Raw genomic sequence first — 20,607 nt, 5'->3', positions numbered from 1 at the left:
AGTGATAGCTGTGAAAAACGTAGCACCAAACCAACACAATAAAGCATTATCTTTAATTTCTCTGGTCAAGACGCTGATGATTATTCTGACTCATTTTTGATAATAACATTCTTGATGATCACTGTTCAGTTATGTATGTCGTCATCAACATGCAATTTTAATAAAAAAAATTTTGTGTTTTGTTCAAAAAGTAAAAATATAAAGAAGTAACGTATAATTTACACTTTTATCGAAAGTACTTAATCATTGAAGCTCTTATTTTATCTGATATAACATTGCAGTCTGATAAAAATGTTGTAGAAAATTTCTTAAGTTTCTTTAAGATATTTCAAAGTGATAAAATATGTTATACGAGTAAATTAATTTTATTTTTAATTTCATTTTAGTTTCATCTTTAGCTTGTAAAGATAATGATTGAATGACAAATGTTAATTAAATATGAAAGTAATTTTAAACTTTTACGAAAACTTTCAAAAATATATATTTTTCATACCTATATAATAAAATTTATAAATTTATTAACTCAATCAAATCTAATTAGTATCTAAGTAATATCTAATCTAATAACAATCTGTACAATAAATATAGAGAGTAACTTGTATTATATTTGTTTTCTTTTTACTTTTTTCTCAAGAACTTTGTTAGACATCTTATAAAAGATATCGATAAAATGCAAAGATATTGTGGTAAAAAATGTATCAATATCTCAATGGAGATTAAATTTTATCAAATATATTTAGTCTCATGTTCCAATCTAGAATTTAAAAACGAAAAACAAACAGTCACAATTTTACATTTCTTATTATTTTTTGCATTTGTTTATCTTTTATCTCCTCATTTCCTCATATATTCCCTTGTTATGCAATAATATAATAACAATTGTTATGTAATTCAAAATTATGAAATCATTTTGAGAAAGTACTAAGACCGATATGAAAATTGTTGGATAGAGAAATAATAAAATAACAAGAAGAGACTCTCGCGCTTTTGCGGAACGTGATATGTAGAAATATTTACGAAACGACGACGCTGCAGGTGGTTAATATTAATTTAACGGTAAGCGCATTGTATGTGCAAAGCTCGTAGGAAGATCATGGGATTAAGTTCACAACTGGTTCGAGAGATTGGTCGTCCTATCTCCTTCAACGTTCGCTCGTTGTACGTTCTCGTAGATTAACGGAGCGCGGAAAAATGAGGTTCTCTTTTCTCGCTATCCAATGAGATTGCTCTTAAAACAAAGTGCCCTTTTTTATGATAAGTACGACATAAACGAGAAATCGGGAAATCTTACGGAATTGAGAAATTTTCGTTTGAAGTTGTGAACTCTTTTTGCCCCAGCATCTTAAAAACATTTAGCGATAAAATTGATAAACTGAGTTGCTATACATCATTTTTATTAAAAAAAACAAATTGTTAGATATATATAGTAAAATAAACTACTGTTTTTAATCACGGAAAGATGATTTATGATTGTTAGTGTTGTGAAAAATATTAATTGACATGGAGTGTATCCGATAAACTTTGCTCCTATTTTTAGTCCAATTTTATCATGATTCTAAAAAAATTTCAATACATTCAATTTTTATTGAACTTTTACTTTACCTTACACTTTATACACTTCACTTATACCTTAAGGCAAATAAATAGATAAACAAACCATTTCTTATATTTATTGTTGGAGATTTAAAAAAGAATTTTTTTAAATCTCTAAAAGATACTATGGATATATAAATTAAGAAGTTTCACAAGAAAATAATCTAAATGTGTGCTTAAAATATCGAAATATATGTTAAAATAAAAATTAAAAGTAAAAGAAAAATTTTGACTACTATTATTTTTTAAAGTTTCATTACAATGGCCTTTTTTCTTTTATTCTTATCTATAATTTAGAATTTATCTTTCAGCTTTATTAATATATATTCATTATTTTTAATCTATTATTTTTATTATATTATTTTTTAGACAAGTTTCATTATATTCGTTTGCATTACAAAATTTAAAAATTGCATTGAAGATTACAACATTGTCAGAATCGTGTAAATATTCGTGAAAAATAGATTTATTAAATACTTTTAAAGAGAGAAATTAGATTTATACTGAATATTTCATTTGCATCTTTATTTTACTATAAATTTATTTCTATATGATATATATTGAATCATGAAACGTTCAAAGACTCGTGAAACGCGAGACGCTGAAATGTCAATCTCGACATTTTCGTCTCGTTGCAGTTGCAATCATCTCTTGATAATATTAGTGTAAAACGGGCGTACGTGCATCAGTTTTCCCTTATGTATCATCTTCAGAATATTATATACTTCCTGTATATGTATCTATCTACATCCGACGTATTCTATGCCGTTTTTCTTCCTACATACATCCCTGCAATATTATAAAGCACGAAAATCTCTGTACGAGGAGAACAAATTATGAGTGGAGAATGCGTGTAAATTCTAATTTGAAATTATTGCGACAAAACTCTGATGATTGCACAACATAGGCATTGTTTATCTTTCAGGAATCGATAAGAATTTGTCTCATCTTTATTTTTAGCTTTATCTTGTGTGAACTTTTAATAAATCATTTGTAACATTAAAAATATTAATAAGTTTGAATAGGGTAAATGCACTAGAATTAAGTACATTAATGCACGAATTTTATGTTCCTTCGCCCGCTTGTTTAACACATCGTTGCGTTTTTCTCAAAATAAATAACCTTTATATCGTTTATGTCAACGAACTCCAGGTGCATTAAGAGGGAAGCGCTACGCTTTCGCTGCATGTAAAACTAAATGACTTTGATCTATCGAAGAAAGTATAATTAAGATGCGGAAACATCGTATAAAGCATTATCCTGATGTATTATGTTCATTACCATAAATTTGCTCGACGTACCTATATCAGTTACATTTCGCAACTGTTGCAACATATGGACGATCCCTTCGCAGTTGAACAACAAATCCATTTACTGATACCAATCAGATATTCTTATCTAACTTGGTAATTTTTTTACGACACATGTGAGTACACGTTGACGCATATCGATCGATATTGAAGACATCGAGAACTTGTGTTTGTTGAACAACAAGTAAAACGATAAGAAAAAAAAAATATCGCATTATCTGATAATAATCAATTATATATATATATATATATATATATATATATATATTAAAACATATGGAAAAATTTTTCGAAAATTACTTGTATAGTTCTTCACCTATGCATCTTACATATTTTTTTCTAAAAAAAATAGATTTTTCGAATTAGCCGAAAGTTCGTATAAGCTAGTCATGTTTGTATTTCAAGACTACGTCGATTATAATAGAATGTATAATAGAATTATAGTAGATGTATAATAGAAAAATAGGAAAAAAGGGAATCGCTTTTTTTGTTCTAATAATCAAAGAAGCCGATTTAGCACGACGAAAAGAATAATATTAAAACTACCATGCTTCTTATTTTTAAGCAATATTATATATAGCAATAAACTCTACTTTATCTTGAATTAAAAAAAAAGTAACGCTTAAATAAAATTTAATAGTCTTAATAAATGTTAGAATTTTTTAGATTAGATAATATTTATGATGTTCAGATCACGACTTTTTGTTGTATAAATTGAGAAGCACTATAAAGATATTTCTTTAATTCAAAATTTTTAGATTAGTCCTTCATAAGTCTGCAATAACGAATACCATGACATATATATTTTTGTTAGTTACCATTTTTGCGGTTGTCTCGATCTTTGATGTCAATGTCTAAACCATTAACTGCATCGGATCCTGCTCCTCTATTACGAGCTAAGGTATAACTTTTATTTAATAAATATAACAAATGTATTTTTTGAATTTTATAATATTTATATTTATATATTTAATTATTAATAAATAAATAATTGATAATTTCATATTACAAGTAACTGTAACGTAATGTTTGTATAATACATAGAAAACAAATAACATTATATGTATATTTTTTCTTTTGTGTTTTTACATCAAAATTATATATATAAAATAATGTATATTATAAGAGTATATGTGTAGAATAATATGTAGAATATTATAAAATATTAACAATAAATTTATTTGTTTGTAAATAAAAATTTTTATGTAAAAAATTATTTTATAGTGTGTATTTTAACACATATAATGTTTATATATATATAATGTAATCGCAATATTGTCTATGTATATGTTGGTATATAATAATTAAACAAAGTTATGTATATAAAAAATTAAATTTTAATTATCTTTTTTTATATTGCAGCGAAATATAGATTCTGACTTAAAAAGTGCACTTGATAGAATTATTTCTATATTCTCTAAATATACGATATCTATATAACAAGTGACATTACAAACACTTTAAATGACACAAAAAGGTTATGATAAAGTAATTATGACACAATATATTTTAGTAGAATTTCAATTATTTTTATTCTATATGATAATTTATCCATGATATTATGAAAAATTGCTCTCAAAATAACATTTTTAATGTCCGGATTATGTAAAATGTAAAAAAAATATATAATTACATTATTTTATTATCATTACCTATCAAAATACACTTTGTAGGAATATACAGGTATATCCGTGTTATACAAGTATGATTTATATTTGATATGCTCTTATTTTCAGCAAGCATACAAAATTTAGTTCAAAATATCTTTCACATGAACCAGTTATTTAGTTATTGTTAATAACATAATAAAAATCACATCTACAATTTGCAAAAATAATAAATTATTAGTCTCATTTATTGCATACAAGATAATTTAAAGTTCAGGTTTAATAATGTTTTATATATATATATATATATATATATATATATATATATATATGCGATTATCTATACGAAATTTTTAGTCTATTAATAAGATTTGACGTTAAAGGGCAGATATAACAAGTAATTATTAACACTCGCCTTCTGTCGTCAGATAATCAAATGTGAAATCTGTGAGAGCAATCGCAGATATATTTTCTTTTGCCGATTGAGTAAAAATAACAAGGCACGCGAAACTCATTTCGCAAGCTTAGTAGATTTCGTACGGCCTGAATTTTACTACAATGTTATTCCATGCGAATAATGTACATACAATAGATGCATCAGATTTTGAACTTTTTCGTAAAATACTATTGTATTAGTTATTAGTTTGATATATGCTCCGAGGCCAGGAAAAAAAGAATCAACTTTTAGAAATGCAAGTTGAAATATATTATTATAACCCGATTATATATTCCGCATAAATAAATTTCAATATTTTTGATGATAAAATTCTGTTGCGAAATATCAGATTTATTACAAAAAGTTATTAAAACAAATCTATATCTTTAAATAGACAAAGAATTTGCGTATATATTTGTAATTTTGTTAATATTTAGTATTTTGCAATATGCTCATGTTTTTTATCATTTTACAACAATATTTAAAACTTGTGATTATTATAATAATTATTAATTGTCTACGCAATCTTTATAATATAACAAATTTTTCTCCATTACTTTATAGCACAATCTGTAATAATATTATGTTTGTTTCGCCACATTAAAAATAAATAGTCTATTATAATTTATTTAAAGACTATTTATAGAAAGTTAATATTATCACGAGCGAAGATCACAAATATTATTTGTTTCAAGATTATATATTATATATAATAAAAGAAGAGAGGAAAAAATAGAAAAAGGAGTCGTTTTACCTAATCAAGAGGAGACGTTAGTACCTAATCAAAAGGACTCGATTTAGCACAGCGGAAAGAAATTTAAAGAAATGCCAAGGGGAAAACACGTTGGCGTCGAATAACTAGAAGCGGCAAAGCATCTGTAATGAGCATTATTGTTATTTCACAGTTTAAGCGTGGGAAGAGAATACCTTCACGCTTTAGTGGATATCCCTGTACTGCGTACAGGGTTCTCCCCTTTCACATAATTGTTCCCTGATTCTATCGCGCCTCGTAGGAAACACATGTTGTTCGACGCAGTTTCTCAATACAATTACTAGTTTCTGATACTTTCGAACTCGAATCAGAGAACTCAAAATCAGAAATACTATTATTTATTATTTTTTGCCAATAATTTTGTTAATGATCTATCGATTATTCATCGCTTTCATTACACATGAAAATTATAAATTATCTAATGGAAAATTATTCCTTTGTAATACATACCTTTGTAATACATTTTTCAGAGATAAAGAATTTTACTCTGCGAAAAGAAGCCTAATATTTCAAAACTTGATATTATATCGGTCATGCGAGTTTGTGTAAATAATTATTTAGATATCGATGATATCGATGTTACCGAGCAATTTATAAGCCTCTTGACTGTTAATCCTGTTTCGGATTCAAGGCAAAGCTTAATTTATATTTATTTTTGTTTTATTTAATTTATTCTTTTTTTTTATTTGTTCTTTTTCTTATCAATCAGATAATTGTATGATCAAGATTAATATATATTTGGCAAATCCAATCTTAACAAAGATTATTTTACTGTAAATAAAATATTATTCAATATTAACAATTAAGAAAGTTAAAAGAATACTTTGTGGACTTTGTCCTTGTGGAATCAATAAATGTTCAAATAAAATTGAAAAATCCCAGATACTTTGTGAACTCCGTCTTTGTGGAATCAACACAACGTTTACATAAAATTGAAAAATCCTGAATGGATGCGATTTCACGGTTTCTCGATTTCTCGTGCCGCGAATGACAAAGAAATAAGTCAACGAGGCTTTTTCCATCGATAACGTAATGATAGCTTATCTCTCAAATGATTCTTTTGCTTTCGAGAAAATCGTATAATATGCACATGAGCGAAAATTTATTTTCACCGAATATCATTTTATCAATATACCATTTTATCAAAAAAATCTCACTTGCTATGTCAAGAATGTTAATTAAAAATTAAAAATTAAAAATTAATCGAACAGGAAACATAAAAGTAATTACAATTTTGTCTTCGAATCTAAATCTTAATCAGATCCGCTTATTTTGACACGTTCTATGCGACAGAAATAATTGCAATTCTTACTAATTAAGCAATTGCTTATTCTTTAATTGCAACCCCAATAAGCTCGTAATGACACATAGCGCCGAAATACAGTCGAAATTATGATTGCGTAATTTTCATGCGTAAATGTAGATGTTGCAGGACATGTATTCCTTGTACATAACATTAATTATGAATCTGTCAAATCTGTTTCATATTTTTCGAGTTATGATAAAAAAACCTGTTTAAAATATAATTAATAAATTTCACTTAAAAAATCATATTAAGTTTTCAAAATTAATATCCTAAAAGATTGTCTTTTTTAAAATTTATAACGTTTTCTAAAATAATAAAAAAGTAACACTTTACAAAAATAATATATTTTCTATATGTAATTTATGTTATATTTATTATATTATATATATGTTAAAAAACAAAACATTCTTTTGCTAATAACAATTTTTTAAGCTATTCTGTTTCAATGTCATAAAAAGTATAATTGCAACGAGGTATTGGAAACAGTGTGTCCCTGATAATTCATTTTTTGTGTCTTAATCTCTAGATCGCATCATGGAGATGATAGCATTGACAGCCATACTTGCGATAATTTAACGTTTATCGCGGTTAGCTATATGATGAAAATCGATAATAACGTTGGAAAGTGCATCTAGATTTCTTTATGTACCGTGACAGTTGTTGGTTCGACGTAAATCAAGACACATCAAAAATGAAAAAGCAAAATCGTTCTTTAGTGATCATTTCTATAATTACATATGCTATTCTTCATTCAGGTATACGATATAAACCTCTTATAATTCAATAATAACTTATTAAAAATTACTAAAAAGTCTATCAAAAATTAATTTAAAAAAAAGTTAAATTGCACAATAGATGTGTGTATAATATATCATTTAATTTTTGTCTTAATTAACATATTTCTCTGCACAGCAAAGTTTACTTGGGAATTGATAAATGTCATCAATTGTTATGCAAATAGTCTTTAACAAATTAATAAAATAAAATATATTGTCAAAATTGATATTAAAACAATTTGAAAAATTCTAATTAATTAAAACAATAACATTTACGCTTTACATTTACATTTTATACAGGTATATGCAAAAATATTTTTACTAATCTCATACTTTATCATTTCAAGGGGAAACATTGAAATGTTATTCATGTAACTCAATAGACGATGCCAATTGTGCGAATGGACCACACTCCGACATAAAAGTTGAAGAATGTGAATCTTTGACAACCACATCGCCAACTAAAACAACCTCGACCGAGACAACCCCGACCAAAACAACTTCGACCGAGACAACCCCGACCGAGACAACCCCATCCGAAACAACCCCGACCGAGACAACCCCATCCGAAACAACCCCGACCGAGGCAACCCCGTCCGAGACAACTCCAACCGAGACAACTCCAACCGAGACAACTCCGACCGAGACAACTCCGACCGACACAACTCCGACCGAAACCACCCCGACCGAGACTACCCCATCCGAAACAACCCCGACCGAGACAACCCCGACCGAGACAACCCCGACCGAGACTACCCCATCCGAAACAACCCCGACCGAGACTACCTCATCCGAAACAACCCCGACCGAGACAACCCCGACCGAGACAACCCCGACCGAGACAACCCCGACCGAGACAACCCCGACCGAGACTACCCCATCCGAAACAACCCCGACCGAGACTACCTCATCCGAAACAACCCCGACCGAGACAACCCCGACCGAGACAACCCCAACCGAGACAACCCCGACCGAGACAACCTCGACCGAGACAACCCCGACCAAGACAACCTCGTCCGAGACAACCTCGTCCGAGACAACCTCGACCGAGACAACCCCAACCGAGACAACCTCGTCCGAGATAACCCCGACCGAGACAACCTCGTCCGAGACAACCCCATCCGAGACAACCTCGGCCGAGACAACCCCGACCAAGACAAACTCTTCCTCACTTAGCCAAATGACAATCAAAAAGTTTGACAATAATTCGGCGATGTTAAATAAGAAACTAAATAATAATGCAAAAGGTATGTAGGAAATAAGTTTTACGTTTATTGAAATAAATTAAATTTAATAGGGTTAATTAAGCAGCTTAATAATCTCTCAGCAAAAAAATAATATAAAATGTAATATAATTTACGTAGAGTAAAAGAATATAACCGTTTAATGATTAATTGCAATTTAAAAGAAACAAGAGAATTTCTAGACTAAGCAAAACATTTTTACATTACGGATTACATTTAGTGTTAATAGATTCTTTATTTAATTTTTTAAGTTGCTATTGAGAATTGCATTGCATGAAAAGAGACTTTAAATAATATAAGCAATTCTTGACAGATTACTTGTATTAATGCAAATAATAATTGCGTTCATTCATAATAGTTAAAAAGAGCTGATCTGAACTGATAGTAATCATAAAATAAGTAATTAAAATTACTTGATATTTTAATATCTTTTAAATTTTCTTTTTTTGATATCTTGATTATTAATTTTTTTCTTTTTTTTTGTCAATTTAGAATAAAATATGATCACTGTACAGTATTTACTAATGTTTACCTTTTCTTTAATTAATAACAGATCACTACAGATTACGTAGAAGTATTCTTCCTAATGTTCAAGCAGACACCGAAAAGGAAGAAATATGGAATTGCGCCGTAATTGAACGTCGTAAGTATACAAGTCAATAAATATTTTATACTTTGAATTAAATTCTTTTTCAAGATTTTTTTACAAATATTTTTCATAAAAATGCTTTTGGCTTTAGTTTCTCTTTTTAATGTCAATGCAAATAAAAGAATATTTACACAGTAAAAAATAAGATGCTAATTTTAACATTTTTAACATTCCTCAGAAAGTCAACTCTAAATTTTAAGTTAAAATATCTCATTTTTCATATGTTACTTATTAACAAACTAATAATGTTAAATAATTGACACAAAATTGTACATTTATTTTTGCCATTGTGATTTTAAGTGTGCTGTAAAAATACAAAACTACATGAAAGAGTTACAATAACTTGTAAGAAATGTTAATAGAACATTTTAAAGTTCATGATTATTGAAGGTTTATTTTAACTTTTCTTATAATGTTAAACTGACTTTGAAACATGTTGACTGTTTGAAATGATTGTTAATAATGTGTTAAAAGCACATCAAAAATTAAAATAATATTTCATTCTAACTAAAGGTACACAAAGTGTTAAGGTATAAAGTTGACATAAATGTAACACATGAAAATGTTATAAAAATAATATGACATCAGCTGTATGTTAATTTTACATTGAAATAGTAATCAAAATCGTCACGCAATAACACAAGAAAATTTTAACATATGCACAATTTTTTACTGTGTACTTGAGTCAATTTTTCCAACTAAAATTTTAATATTTTAATTTTTCAAAATATATATATATATATATATATATATATATATAATGTTTCAAGAAATATTTAAATTTTCTCTTTTATATATCAATTAACAAATTTTTAATAATATAGTATTTCAATGTTTTATATATTATGCATATTTATTTCTTTTTCTCTTTTATATAAGTAGAGTAAAGAATTTTAAAAATTTAAATAATATTTATTTTTATACAGAATATTTTAACAAGACTGTAGTCGAACGTGGATGCGTTTCTCCTTCCTATGAATGTTCCGAAGAAGAGAAGTGTACAATTAAATTAAAATGTAATTCAGATTATTGTAATAGTGCTAATACGGTATCAATTAATATGATAACCTTGTCATGGGTGGTGCTTTCATGGGCAGCTGTATTTATTCACACAGAGTCTTATCAATTGTTAAACTTAATATTATAACACGTTTTATATATGGCTGTCTTAATTTGTAAAATTGAAATCAATTATAAATATCATGCACGTAAAATTAAACAAAACATATTAATACAATACGCGTTAATGATTACTTCTCATTAGTCATCATAAAGAAAAATCTTGCAAATATTTGCTGTTATACGTATTATTTCAAAGCTATCTATTACGTATCATTTATAAATCATTATCTATTGTCACTTTTTATGTACATTTAAGACACATAAATTGGGCACCACTGCAAGGGTATCATTATACTCTTCATGGTAGAACGATCACAGAAGTTATGGTTTCGAAAGAACAATCACACATACATATACGTGAATACACTTTTCAGTTTTACAGATTTCACGCTTGCGAGTATTCATGTCACAGCTTATTTAACTAATTTTGTCGACTTAAGCGTTACTCATCAATAAGCAAAGACACATCAAAGCGTAACATTAATATCTATAATAATGTATATTGTATTGTATGAGTTTCGTTCAAGTTTTTGTACATTATTTTTACGACATTGTAAAAAATTATTTCTGTGATTAATATTTTTAATATTAAACACTTGTATATCTATATATCTATATATCTTTCTAGAGACTAAATCTATTTATTGTATTATTAAATTTATTATTTACATAAGTAGATTTGTACATATAGATATTTTTAGTGAACTATGAACTGTAACTGAGTTGTAAGAAAATGAAATTATAGATGCAATTATGACGCTAGAGAAAATATTGTGTCACGATACTTTCCAATAAAATAATTGTATAAATATGATTTCGCATAAAAAAATTACATTATTCAGTTGATATTTAAAAAATATTTAAATGTCATATTTATTTGTATATTATAATTATCCTGATTGACGTTAATTAAATTGTTAAAGAATTTTATTGTCTTTATAAAAGCGATGATACTCTCTCATTTTCTTAAATTTCGCGTAATGCGCGAATTTGCATCTCTTTCTTTCCCAAGATTGGACGCGATACTTGTTAGTTCGTCTTGCTCTCGTATTTCATTCAATCGCACATAATCACCTCGCTTTTACAAATCAGTGTCGTCGGCATCCTTATTTCGTATTCGTGTGCTAAAAGAACCTGAACAAGTGTGTATTCAATCAACAGTAAACATTTTACATTTGCGTCCCCTTTACTATCAAGTCTTCCTGTGTCCCAGCTCTCTCTATTTACGCTTTAAGAGTACCCGCCCGTCTACGATGACGTTACCGGATGTAGTAAATAGAATTGCGTTACGCTCACGTGGATATAATGCCGTCAATTAACAGAAACGAATTTCACGACCATATCGTGTTTTACTTTTTTTTAATGGACTTTACACGTAGCTTAAATATTTGGAGATAACGAAAACAGAGAGAGAGAGAGAGAGAGAGAGAGACTTCGCAAAACATAATGTCAATTATTATAAAACAAAATCTGATAAAAAATATTTGCTGATAAGCTACATATTGATTTTAAAATTATTATACAGTTTTGTGCGTAATTAAAATAAAGGTATTCTTTAGTAGCAAACTCGCAATAGAAAATGAATAACTGTAAATATTCCACACTGAGTTATTATTTAGGATACTCCAAATACTACTGAAAAAATTAAATGCACACATACGTGACGCGCAAATTATCTACCTTAATCTTTCAAGTCTTTGCTTTTAATTTGAGTTTTAATTTTTGCTTTTTAATTAGATTTTTTTGTATATTTAAACTAATATTATATATTTATGGTAGCAAGAAGTTAGGTAATAATAAGATGATTTAAAGACGATTTATTTTAATTTAAACAGAGAAGTAAGTGTAAAATAGTTTTGCTTTGAAATGATATTTTTTGTACAGATATTATAAAATTATTAAGTAGTGTAACTAATTACATTATAAAATATTGCAGTTTTGAAAAAATACTTAGAATGGTTCACTATTTATATTTTGTAAAATTAATGCTATATCTCAAAAAAATTCTCAATAAAACTATTAAGTATATTATATATATACATATATACTTATATAATATATACTTAATAATTATACATATTTAACAGCTTTTTAATAGATACGAAAAATGTAACAAATATAAAATAGTACATTTTTAATTTATACTATATTTATTATACATTACAATTGTTTTTTATACGAAAATTAATTTGCTGACAAAATAATTTTAAATAATGTTTCTTTTGTACAATAATTCCAAATTGTATCGAGGACTTTTTAATATCTTAATCATGAAGGCGTGGTTTTACATGGAAAGCAATTTGCGATATTCTATCATATCGCAGTTATGGTGAAAAAGTGATGATAACGCTGAAGAGTGCACTTCAAATTTCTTCACATATTTCAACAGTTATTGGTTCGTCGTAAGTCAAAGCGCATCAAAAATGAAAATTCGTTCTTTTGTGATCACTATTTTAATAGTCTTATTTGGTATTCTTCATTTTGGTACGTTATATAAATGTTCGATATTTTATTCAATCACACTAATTTTGCAAATTACAAGTTTTCAAAAATTTTGAAAAGTTAGATTATGACGATTGCATATCGTATTTTAATCTACTAAAAAATCTGATTTTTAAGAATCGTCATAAATTATATCGCATAATTAATATCAAAATTTATAAAATAAATTTTTAAAAATAAAATTGAAGATATTATTAAGCTTGTAACATTCATAATCGAAAAAAATCTCATTTTTAAGTACAGTCAACTAATATAATTCAAGCGTGAAAATTTTTCTTGCTCTCGATTCCATTAATTAAACATATGCAAGAACATATATTTTTACTAAAATCTATTATACTGTTTATTTCTTTCTAAGGAGAGGCAAAAAATTGTTATATATGCGATTCGCGACACAGCACAACTTGCGCAAGCAAACCGTCGCCGAAAGAAATATCACCGTGTACACCTGGTTTTCATTGCGGCACTTGTCGTTTTGGTGAGTTTAAACGAATAAATATATATAATGTACAACGTTTTTTCATGTATCGAGTATTTTAATCTTTCTAAAAACAGAAAATAACTTATTTGAGGCTAATTTTAAATATAATTATGTGTGACAAACTTCAATAATTTTATATTTAATATATTATATATAGAACACATTTATAAAGTTTTGGAAGAGTTGTATGTCTATATTTATCACATTTATAGCTCATTATGTTTTTATCATTAATAGCATAATACTTTGATGCTTCATATATTATGGACGTAACTTCATTTTTTACACATTTTCTTTACTTGAATCTGTAAAAAAATAACGATTAAGATTAATAATAAATAAAATTTCTTCCCAGACTTGTCTAATGGCACTACGGTTACCGTTCGCGGCTGTAGTCCCGTAATACTTCAGTCGGTAGACAATGCAAGTTGTAATATGTGTAATACAGAGCTCTGTAATAGTGCTAATATAGGAACAATTAACATGGCAACATTAGGGTTCCTCGTACCGTTTTGGGCGATTGCGTTTGTTCTTACAAATTCTTATTAATTTTTCAACTTGTAACATCATGGGGCATGTTCTTATATTTAAAAAAAAATATTGTATTGAGCAATTTTATTGTTCTTTTATTTTATATCTATGTTAATTATTACATTATATATAAATATATAGCTAAAATGTATATCTAAAAATAAAATATATACTCACGTAGACATACATTAACTTATGTGTCAATTATTTGATTACCTATATAAGTATAATAATTGTCATCTAAAACAATTTATATTTAAAACATAATTTTTTATCTTTTGTGTTTACAATAATAATGACAAAAAAATAACTTTTTTTAAGAGGATCTCTTCAGAATTAGTTTCAAGTTTGTGTAATATACTTATACCACATGAGAATATAGCTCTATTGTTAATTTTCAAAAATCTTTTTCTCTTTTCTTTGATATGATTAAACTTTAAATTATAAATTTTCTTAATAATACTAATATATATATATTTGTGACAAATTTATTTAAAATTTTTAATCGTAATAAAAACTTATTTAAAAAGTTGACATTTGATTCTACATTATATTTTGCGTTATAGTCACAATTAATATTATATCTACAAGAAAGTACTTTCTAAAAATTTTTTCAAGAATGTCGCGAAAGTAGCAATTAAACTAGGACATTTGCGTTATATTCATTATATTGCGCCTATACTGAACATTGATTTCTTATTAATAAAACACGATTTTTAAATCGTTAACGTATAAAAAATTATACATATATAAAATATTATTTTTGCATGTATCAACGTTGATAACGCAGGCCATGAGATAATTCTAGATAACTTATCATATCAGTGATGTACTTATACTAGACATATATACATTTAACAAAAATCGTTGATAATTTTGAGGGATGTAGATTAATTTTTTTAAATACTGCTCAAAATAGCGATTAGTTTGATGTAAATCAAGACACATCAAAGATGGTAAAGCAAAGCTTTACTGCCATCACCATTATAATAATCATATTCGTCATTCTCTCAGGTATAGTATACAAATTTTCGACAATAAAATAAATTCAAGATTAATAAATTTTAAATAAATTTTTGACAAATTTTATAAAAATAACAGTTACTAAAATTTAAAGGGGACCAACTTGTAATCTATGACTTTTGATGCATACATAATTTTTAGATTTATTATGATTGCTACGATTTTTCTGCATATCAATTAATATTAAAGAATGTGTAGCAATTAATGTTACAAATTATTGTACAGCTTATAATTGAATAAAATTTTAGACATGCTATAGATCAGTAAAATTAAAAATTGTTTGTAACATTTGCATAAACGAAAATAATTTGCTTTAATGTGCAATTAATTAATTTAATCGACATGTCAATCTTTCTTATTTTTAATACCGTTTCAATATGTAGTCGTATGCAAATATATTTATCATTGTTTCATCTGTCTTTTTATCATTTTCTAAATAGCAGAGAGTAAGAGATGTTATAACTGCAATTCGCGTGAAAGCGACACTTGTGCAAGCTCACCGTTGCCATCCGAGACGATAGAGTGTATGCGTGGCTATAATTGTGTCAAATGTGATTATGGTAAGTAACATTCAAGTGAATAAATATATTGCTTTTAATTGAGTATTTTATCCAAGACATTACATTCTTGTTTCAACTGTTGCATGAAAATTTATTCTAGGTTCTCTTTTCCTACTTTCTTTTCTTATTTGCCTTTATAAAGATGAGAGAAAACGTTTGAGATAAATTTTCACTGTAACTTAAAAAAAAAGTGCAATAAAAAAAATAATAGATGTTCTATAAAATATTAAATAAAATAAAATATTTTTATCTATAATGCCTAAGAATATTTTAATAGTATATTACATTTTCATAATTACGATTAGTAGTATAATACTCTGATGTTTTACATAAATATGTACTAACAAAATCACACATTTGTAATAAATAAAATTATTTTTTTAGAAATACTCAATGGCGCAGTGATAACCTCTCGTTTCTGCGGTATTCTTTTCGTACCCTTTGAAACGGCAACTAAATCTGCATGTAATACTTGTGATACAGATTTCTGTAATAATGCTAATGCGGTGTCAACTAGCATGGTAGCATTAGGATGTCTGGTGCTATTTTGGGCGATTCGGTTTGTTCTTACAAATTTTTAGTAATTCTTCTTCTAACATTGTATAGATGTATAAGTAGAAACATTATAAAAATGTTTCCTTTTATATAACAAAAAATAACTTTAGTTTATTTTATTTTATTCCAAATTTCTTAATTGCTATTTAAAAAAATTACGAGTAATAAAAATGTCAAACATATCAACGGTGCAACTTGTTTTTTAGTTTAATGGTTTACTAAATCTTTTATAAATTAATATTTATATATGACAGATTTTAATTCTTTATATATTTATCCTTTGTATATAATACAAGAAATTTATACATAAATTTCGATTTTTAAATTTTGTTTAAAATATAGATAAAGAACGGCCGTGTTGAACGTTGTCGAAACAATAGTAAATATTTTCTAAACAACTGAAGTAGAAATTTTTACACGTCGTGCGATTCAACCTGAGATGCTCAAGAATCTTCATTCGGAAGGTGTTCCTACAAAAGTGGGCCAAGATGTGGGAAATTCTGTTGTGACGCGCCGGGAAGAGCGAGGAGACATCATTTCTTTCGCGAATAGCACAATAAATGAGGAAATTCTCAAGGTTCCACGTCCTTCTCAACGTCGACCACGCTTCTCTTACGCGTCATGATAAAGAGTACGGATCTAACTGTAAAGTCTTAGACCGCTGGCTACGCAATAAAATTGCATAAAAGTAGTCTACTTTAATAATAGAATGTTCTTTTCCGCGATGCTATCTCGCTCTTATCTTGATACTTACATTTATACCAGGGAACAATAGAAAATATATGTCTTTTATAGAAAAAAAGGCCATGGAATTACATGAAATTTCATACGAATTCTGATGTTTTAAAAGAGCAGTAATTTACGCAATTGTAGCTCTCACTATCATATTGTTTGACATTGTATAATGAAAAATTATTCCACGTCGAATAACGCGTTAAAAAGCTGGTTTCATGCTAATTATTAAGAGAGTCTTTGCTCTTTTATGTCTCTTGACGTATCTTGGCCTCATTTATACAATCATTAAATAAACATTTGAGACTTATCAGTTGCGCTTATATAAATAAAGCTAACATAATAAGTATGAAAAAATGTAAATGTAATAAAATAACAAGATTCTTAAATGTTAAAAAAAAATCCTATATATCATTAGAGTAATAGAAATATGCATTGTATGCATTCTTTTGTCTTAATACACATGTTTCATTCGTTTATCATTGTATTCGCGTATATTATATTTTATTACTAAATATAATGTATAAAACGAACAAAACGATTTATTACTTATTCATTATCCACAACTGTCTTACGATAAAAGTTTTTTACGCGATCTCTCTCCCTCTCTTTCTCTCTCTTTTCATATTGTTTATGAACTCGTATATCTACGCACACATACAACGTATCGCATAGACTTTCATCTCTTGATTCCCATATAATGCATAATATATGGCCAGGCAACCAGTTTTCTCGCGTATGACGTGCACATTATTTTACATTAATATCGTGTCGAAAAAGCGGCGGAGTTTTTTTCCGACGATAATGAAGAAAACTTTTGGCGACCACGACAACGCTAATTAAAATCGCCCGGTGCAGTTATTTCTATGCAGCTTTTTAATTTGTTCGAAGGCTCACGTTTCCGCAATTTTACGCAATCATTTATAATTCATTGGAAACGGTAATTTTAACTCATGTTATTTTATCTACAATACTTCGAATAGATTATACATTATTGATTTTTCTGATAGATATTGTGTTCAAAAATTTTATAGATAAGATTAATTGAAGAGTTGAAGTGTTCTTGTTTTACATGCGTAAGATATTTATTTAAAAGACAGGAAACATCGAAGATAAATCCAGAAAGATTCGCAGAATTGAATAAATAGAAATTCCGATTAAATTATTAAATTGATTGTTTCAACACAGAATAATCAAAGTTTAAATTTTCATTTAATATCGAACAATATTTTTGATAAACTGAATTTTTTATTAAAATAGTACAACTTTCAAGGTACTCTCGGCGTTATATTTCAGGCGGTCATCGTACTTTTCGCGGTAGAAGTTGATCGTAAATGAAAGTCTATTCGGAACGGATAATTAGTTCCTTGATGAGCGCATAAACTAATTAGCCGGCACAAGGCGAGGTTAATGCAACCACCGTGCGTTCCGCTCATTATCTTTACCTCAGAACTTAACTGCAGATACATATACATACACGCAATGTGTGCGCCTACAATTCAAGAGAAATTAATCATTTAAGAAATTGACGTGATCCTATCAGACATGGCGTAATCGTGACATAATTAACGTTGTAGCGCTTTTATTTACATGTCAATCACACAGCTAAAATTATATCAATAAACAAAAGAATGTTTCTTAATTTCATTGAAAAATAAGAGCATACCATAGAGTAATAATAGCATAAATTTGGATCCGTTTAAAGCATCATTGAACCGTATCGCGCGTCATTTTTGATAAAACATCATCTCGCATATCAGTAGCATACGATATCGACGTCGCATCGATCCTCGAGCAGATTGCCAAATGCTTTCTGCAACCGTGTAACGAGATTCGATTACGGTAAACCTTGTAAACTTCCAATATTACGGCTGAGAAAGCAGTGCTTGCTTGCCCGTTAGGGAAGGGAGGAAAGGAGGGGAGGGCAGAGACTCCCCCGTTTATTCTCGATCGTCCGTCCCTCTGAGCCACCTCATTTTCTTCTTCTTTTCCTCCATCGACGGAGGCAAAAAGCATCACTTCGTCCCCTTCCCCCCCCCCCCCCTTCTCCTTTTTCCCCGAGCGATCTCTAATCTTCATAAAAGCCGCGAGACAAACGCGAGTCTCTTATTACGGCGAAACAAAGTCATGTCAGATTAGTGACATCTTATTTCCAGAATCTTTAGAGAGATAATACTGTTTGCCAACAAGAAGAAGAGAAAGGTATTATCGCATTACCTTATTATTTTAGAGGTAAAACGCATTTTCTAAAAACTGTTACAGGCGGAAGTGATTCATCCGGAAGGCGCTAGTAAGAATCAACAGGGGAAGGATATCTGTTGCAGATTTTTATGTGTTTTTAATGTGCAAAATTTTGCAAAAATTTATACAATACTGTGCAAAAATAGGGAGATTATATTATTCATTCAGAGTGAAATGTCACTCGAACAATTTCGATCGCGTTGAGAAACACTGCGACTAATGCTCACGCGTGGTTTGACTCCAATTAGCACAACCCCCAAAGGCTTTAGCTATCGAATCGTTCATACCACGTGTTGCTTACGCGTATAAACTCTAAATGTAATTAACATTGACACAGTTGCGAACCATTGCTTACTGATAAGCAAATTTCGTCCATGACGAAAATCATTCAGCCGGCTACGAAGGTTAAGCCCGAGGTTTGCGCGAAACCTGACAAGAGATACAGCGCTCTTTGAGATATTATTATGACGACTATCTCGACACGCACACGTACAGAGAGTATATGTATATCTCTCATCTTTCAGTTATGCGTTTACGCGCGCCGAACATATATTATGGTCATGGCAGATTAGCCGCGAAGCATCGGAAATTGCTTGTACGCGCGCCGAAGAAACGCGTATTCGAGAAAGAGCGAATCTTCTCCGACCGCTAGTTTCTTACTCGCAAAGTCGGCTAACTAAGAATTGTAATTCTGAATTGATTTTGTTGGCAAAGGAAAGAAAATTTTGACATAATACGAGAGACAATGACATCTCTTCTTTCTTTTTCAGAGAAAAGGATTTTGAAGACATTTAAAAATATACTGCTTATCGTCATTAATTTTACGTCTGTTTTCTTTTTTTTCTGCAAATCTTATTTCTGATTCAAGTTGTTTTGTCGTCATTATTTTTGACTTTAATTTTATCACGTTTATGGATTTCGATAGATTTAATTTATATAGCATATAAGTTTTCTACTTCTATTCCCACTTAAAAGAAACTTTAAAAGAAGAGCTTTCGACAAAATTATAAATGAAATAGTTACCTGACCACTTAAAGTATCAAAATAAATGTTAAATAAAAATATGATCTCGAAGATAAGAAAAAATTTCGATTCGAAAATCCAAAATCCTGATTGATATTTTTTTCTGAATTTTAATGATACCGTAGATAGTTATTATAATTAATA

General features: G+C 28.4%; 2 protein-coding genes and 1 long non-coding RNA gene across 3 annotated transcripts; all 3 read left to right on the top strand.

The window, feature by feature from the left end:
* Positions 1-7,621: 7,621 nt before the first annotated feature.
* LOC140670198 (uncharacterized) lies at positions 7,622-11,674 on the top strand. Its single transcript, XM_072900766.1, has 4 exons — positions 7,622-7,779; positions 8,148-9,047; positions 9,598-9,687; positions 10,620-11,674. Exons 1-4 carry the CDS (start codon positions 7,668-7,670, stop codon positions 10,838-10,840), a joined length of 1,323 nt encoding a protein of 440 aa, XP_072756867.1. The 5' UTR covers positions 7,622-7,667; the 3' UTR covers positions 10,841-11,674.
* A 1,418-nt stretch (positions 11,675-13,092) lies between these two features.
* On the top strand, positions 13,093-14,502 carry LOC140670316 (uncharacterized). Its single transcript, XR_012047544.1, has 3 exons — positions 13,093-13,299; positions 13,676-13,795; positions 14,154-14,502. It is a non-coding gene; the product is annotated as an uncharacterized lncRNA (long non-coding RNA).
* Positions 14,503-14,873: 371 nt separating this feature from the next.
* On the top strand, positions 14,874-16,649 carry LOC140670323 (uncharacterized). Its single transcript, XM_072900882.1, has 3 exons — positions 14,874-15,354; positions 15,789-15,912; positions 16,297-16,649. The coding sequence occupies exons 1-3, from the start codon at positions 15,283-15,285 to the stop codon at positions 16,491-16,493; spliced, it is 393 nt and encodes a 130-aa protein (XP_072756983.1). The 5' UTR covers positions 14,874-15,282; the 3' UTR covers positions 16,494-16,649.
* Positions 16,650-20,607: the final 3,958 nt, after the last annotated feature.

The sequence above is a fragment of the Anoplolepis gracilipes genome, chromosome 10, assembly GCF_047496725.1.
Source record: "Anoplolepis gracilipes chromosome 10, ASM4749672v1, whole genome shotgun sequence".
Taxonomy (NCBI): Eukaryota; Metazoa; Arthropoda; class Insecta; order Hymenoptera; family Formicidae; genus Anoplolepis; species Anoplolepis gracilipes.
The sequence above is the reverse complement of the archived record's forward strand: the minus strand, read 5'-3'. Positions and strand labels throughout refer to the sequence as shown.

Coding starts and splice junctions, on each gene's coding strand:
- LOC140670198 (XM_072900766.1), top strand. CDS start 7,668: ATGTACCGTGACAGTTGTTGGTTCGACGTAAATCAAGACACATCAAAA. Junction 7,780..8,147: donor ATATGCTATTCTTCATTCAG/GTATACGATATA, acceptor TATCATTTCAAG/GGGAAACATTGAAATGTTAT. Junction 9,048..9,597: donor ACTAAATAATAATGCAAAAG/GTATGTAGGAAA, acceptor AATTAATAACAG/ATCACTACAGATTACGTAGA.
- LOC140670323 (XM_072900882.1), top strand. CDS start 15,283: ATGGTAAAGCAAAGCTTTACTGCCATCACCATTATAATAATCATATTC. Junction 15,355..15,788: donor TTCTCTCAGGTATAGTATAC/AAATTTTCGACA, acceptor ATCATTTTCTAA/ATAGCAGAGAGTAAGAGATG. Junction 15,913..16,296: donor TTGTGTCAAATGTGATTATG/GTAAGTAACATT, acceptor TTATTTTTTTAG/AAATACTCAATGGCGCAGTG.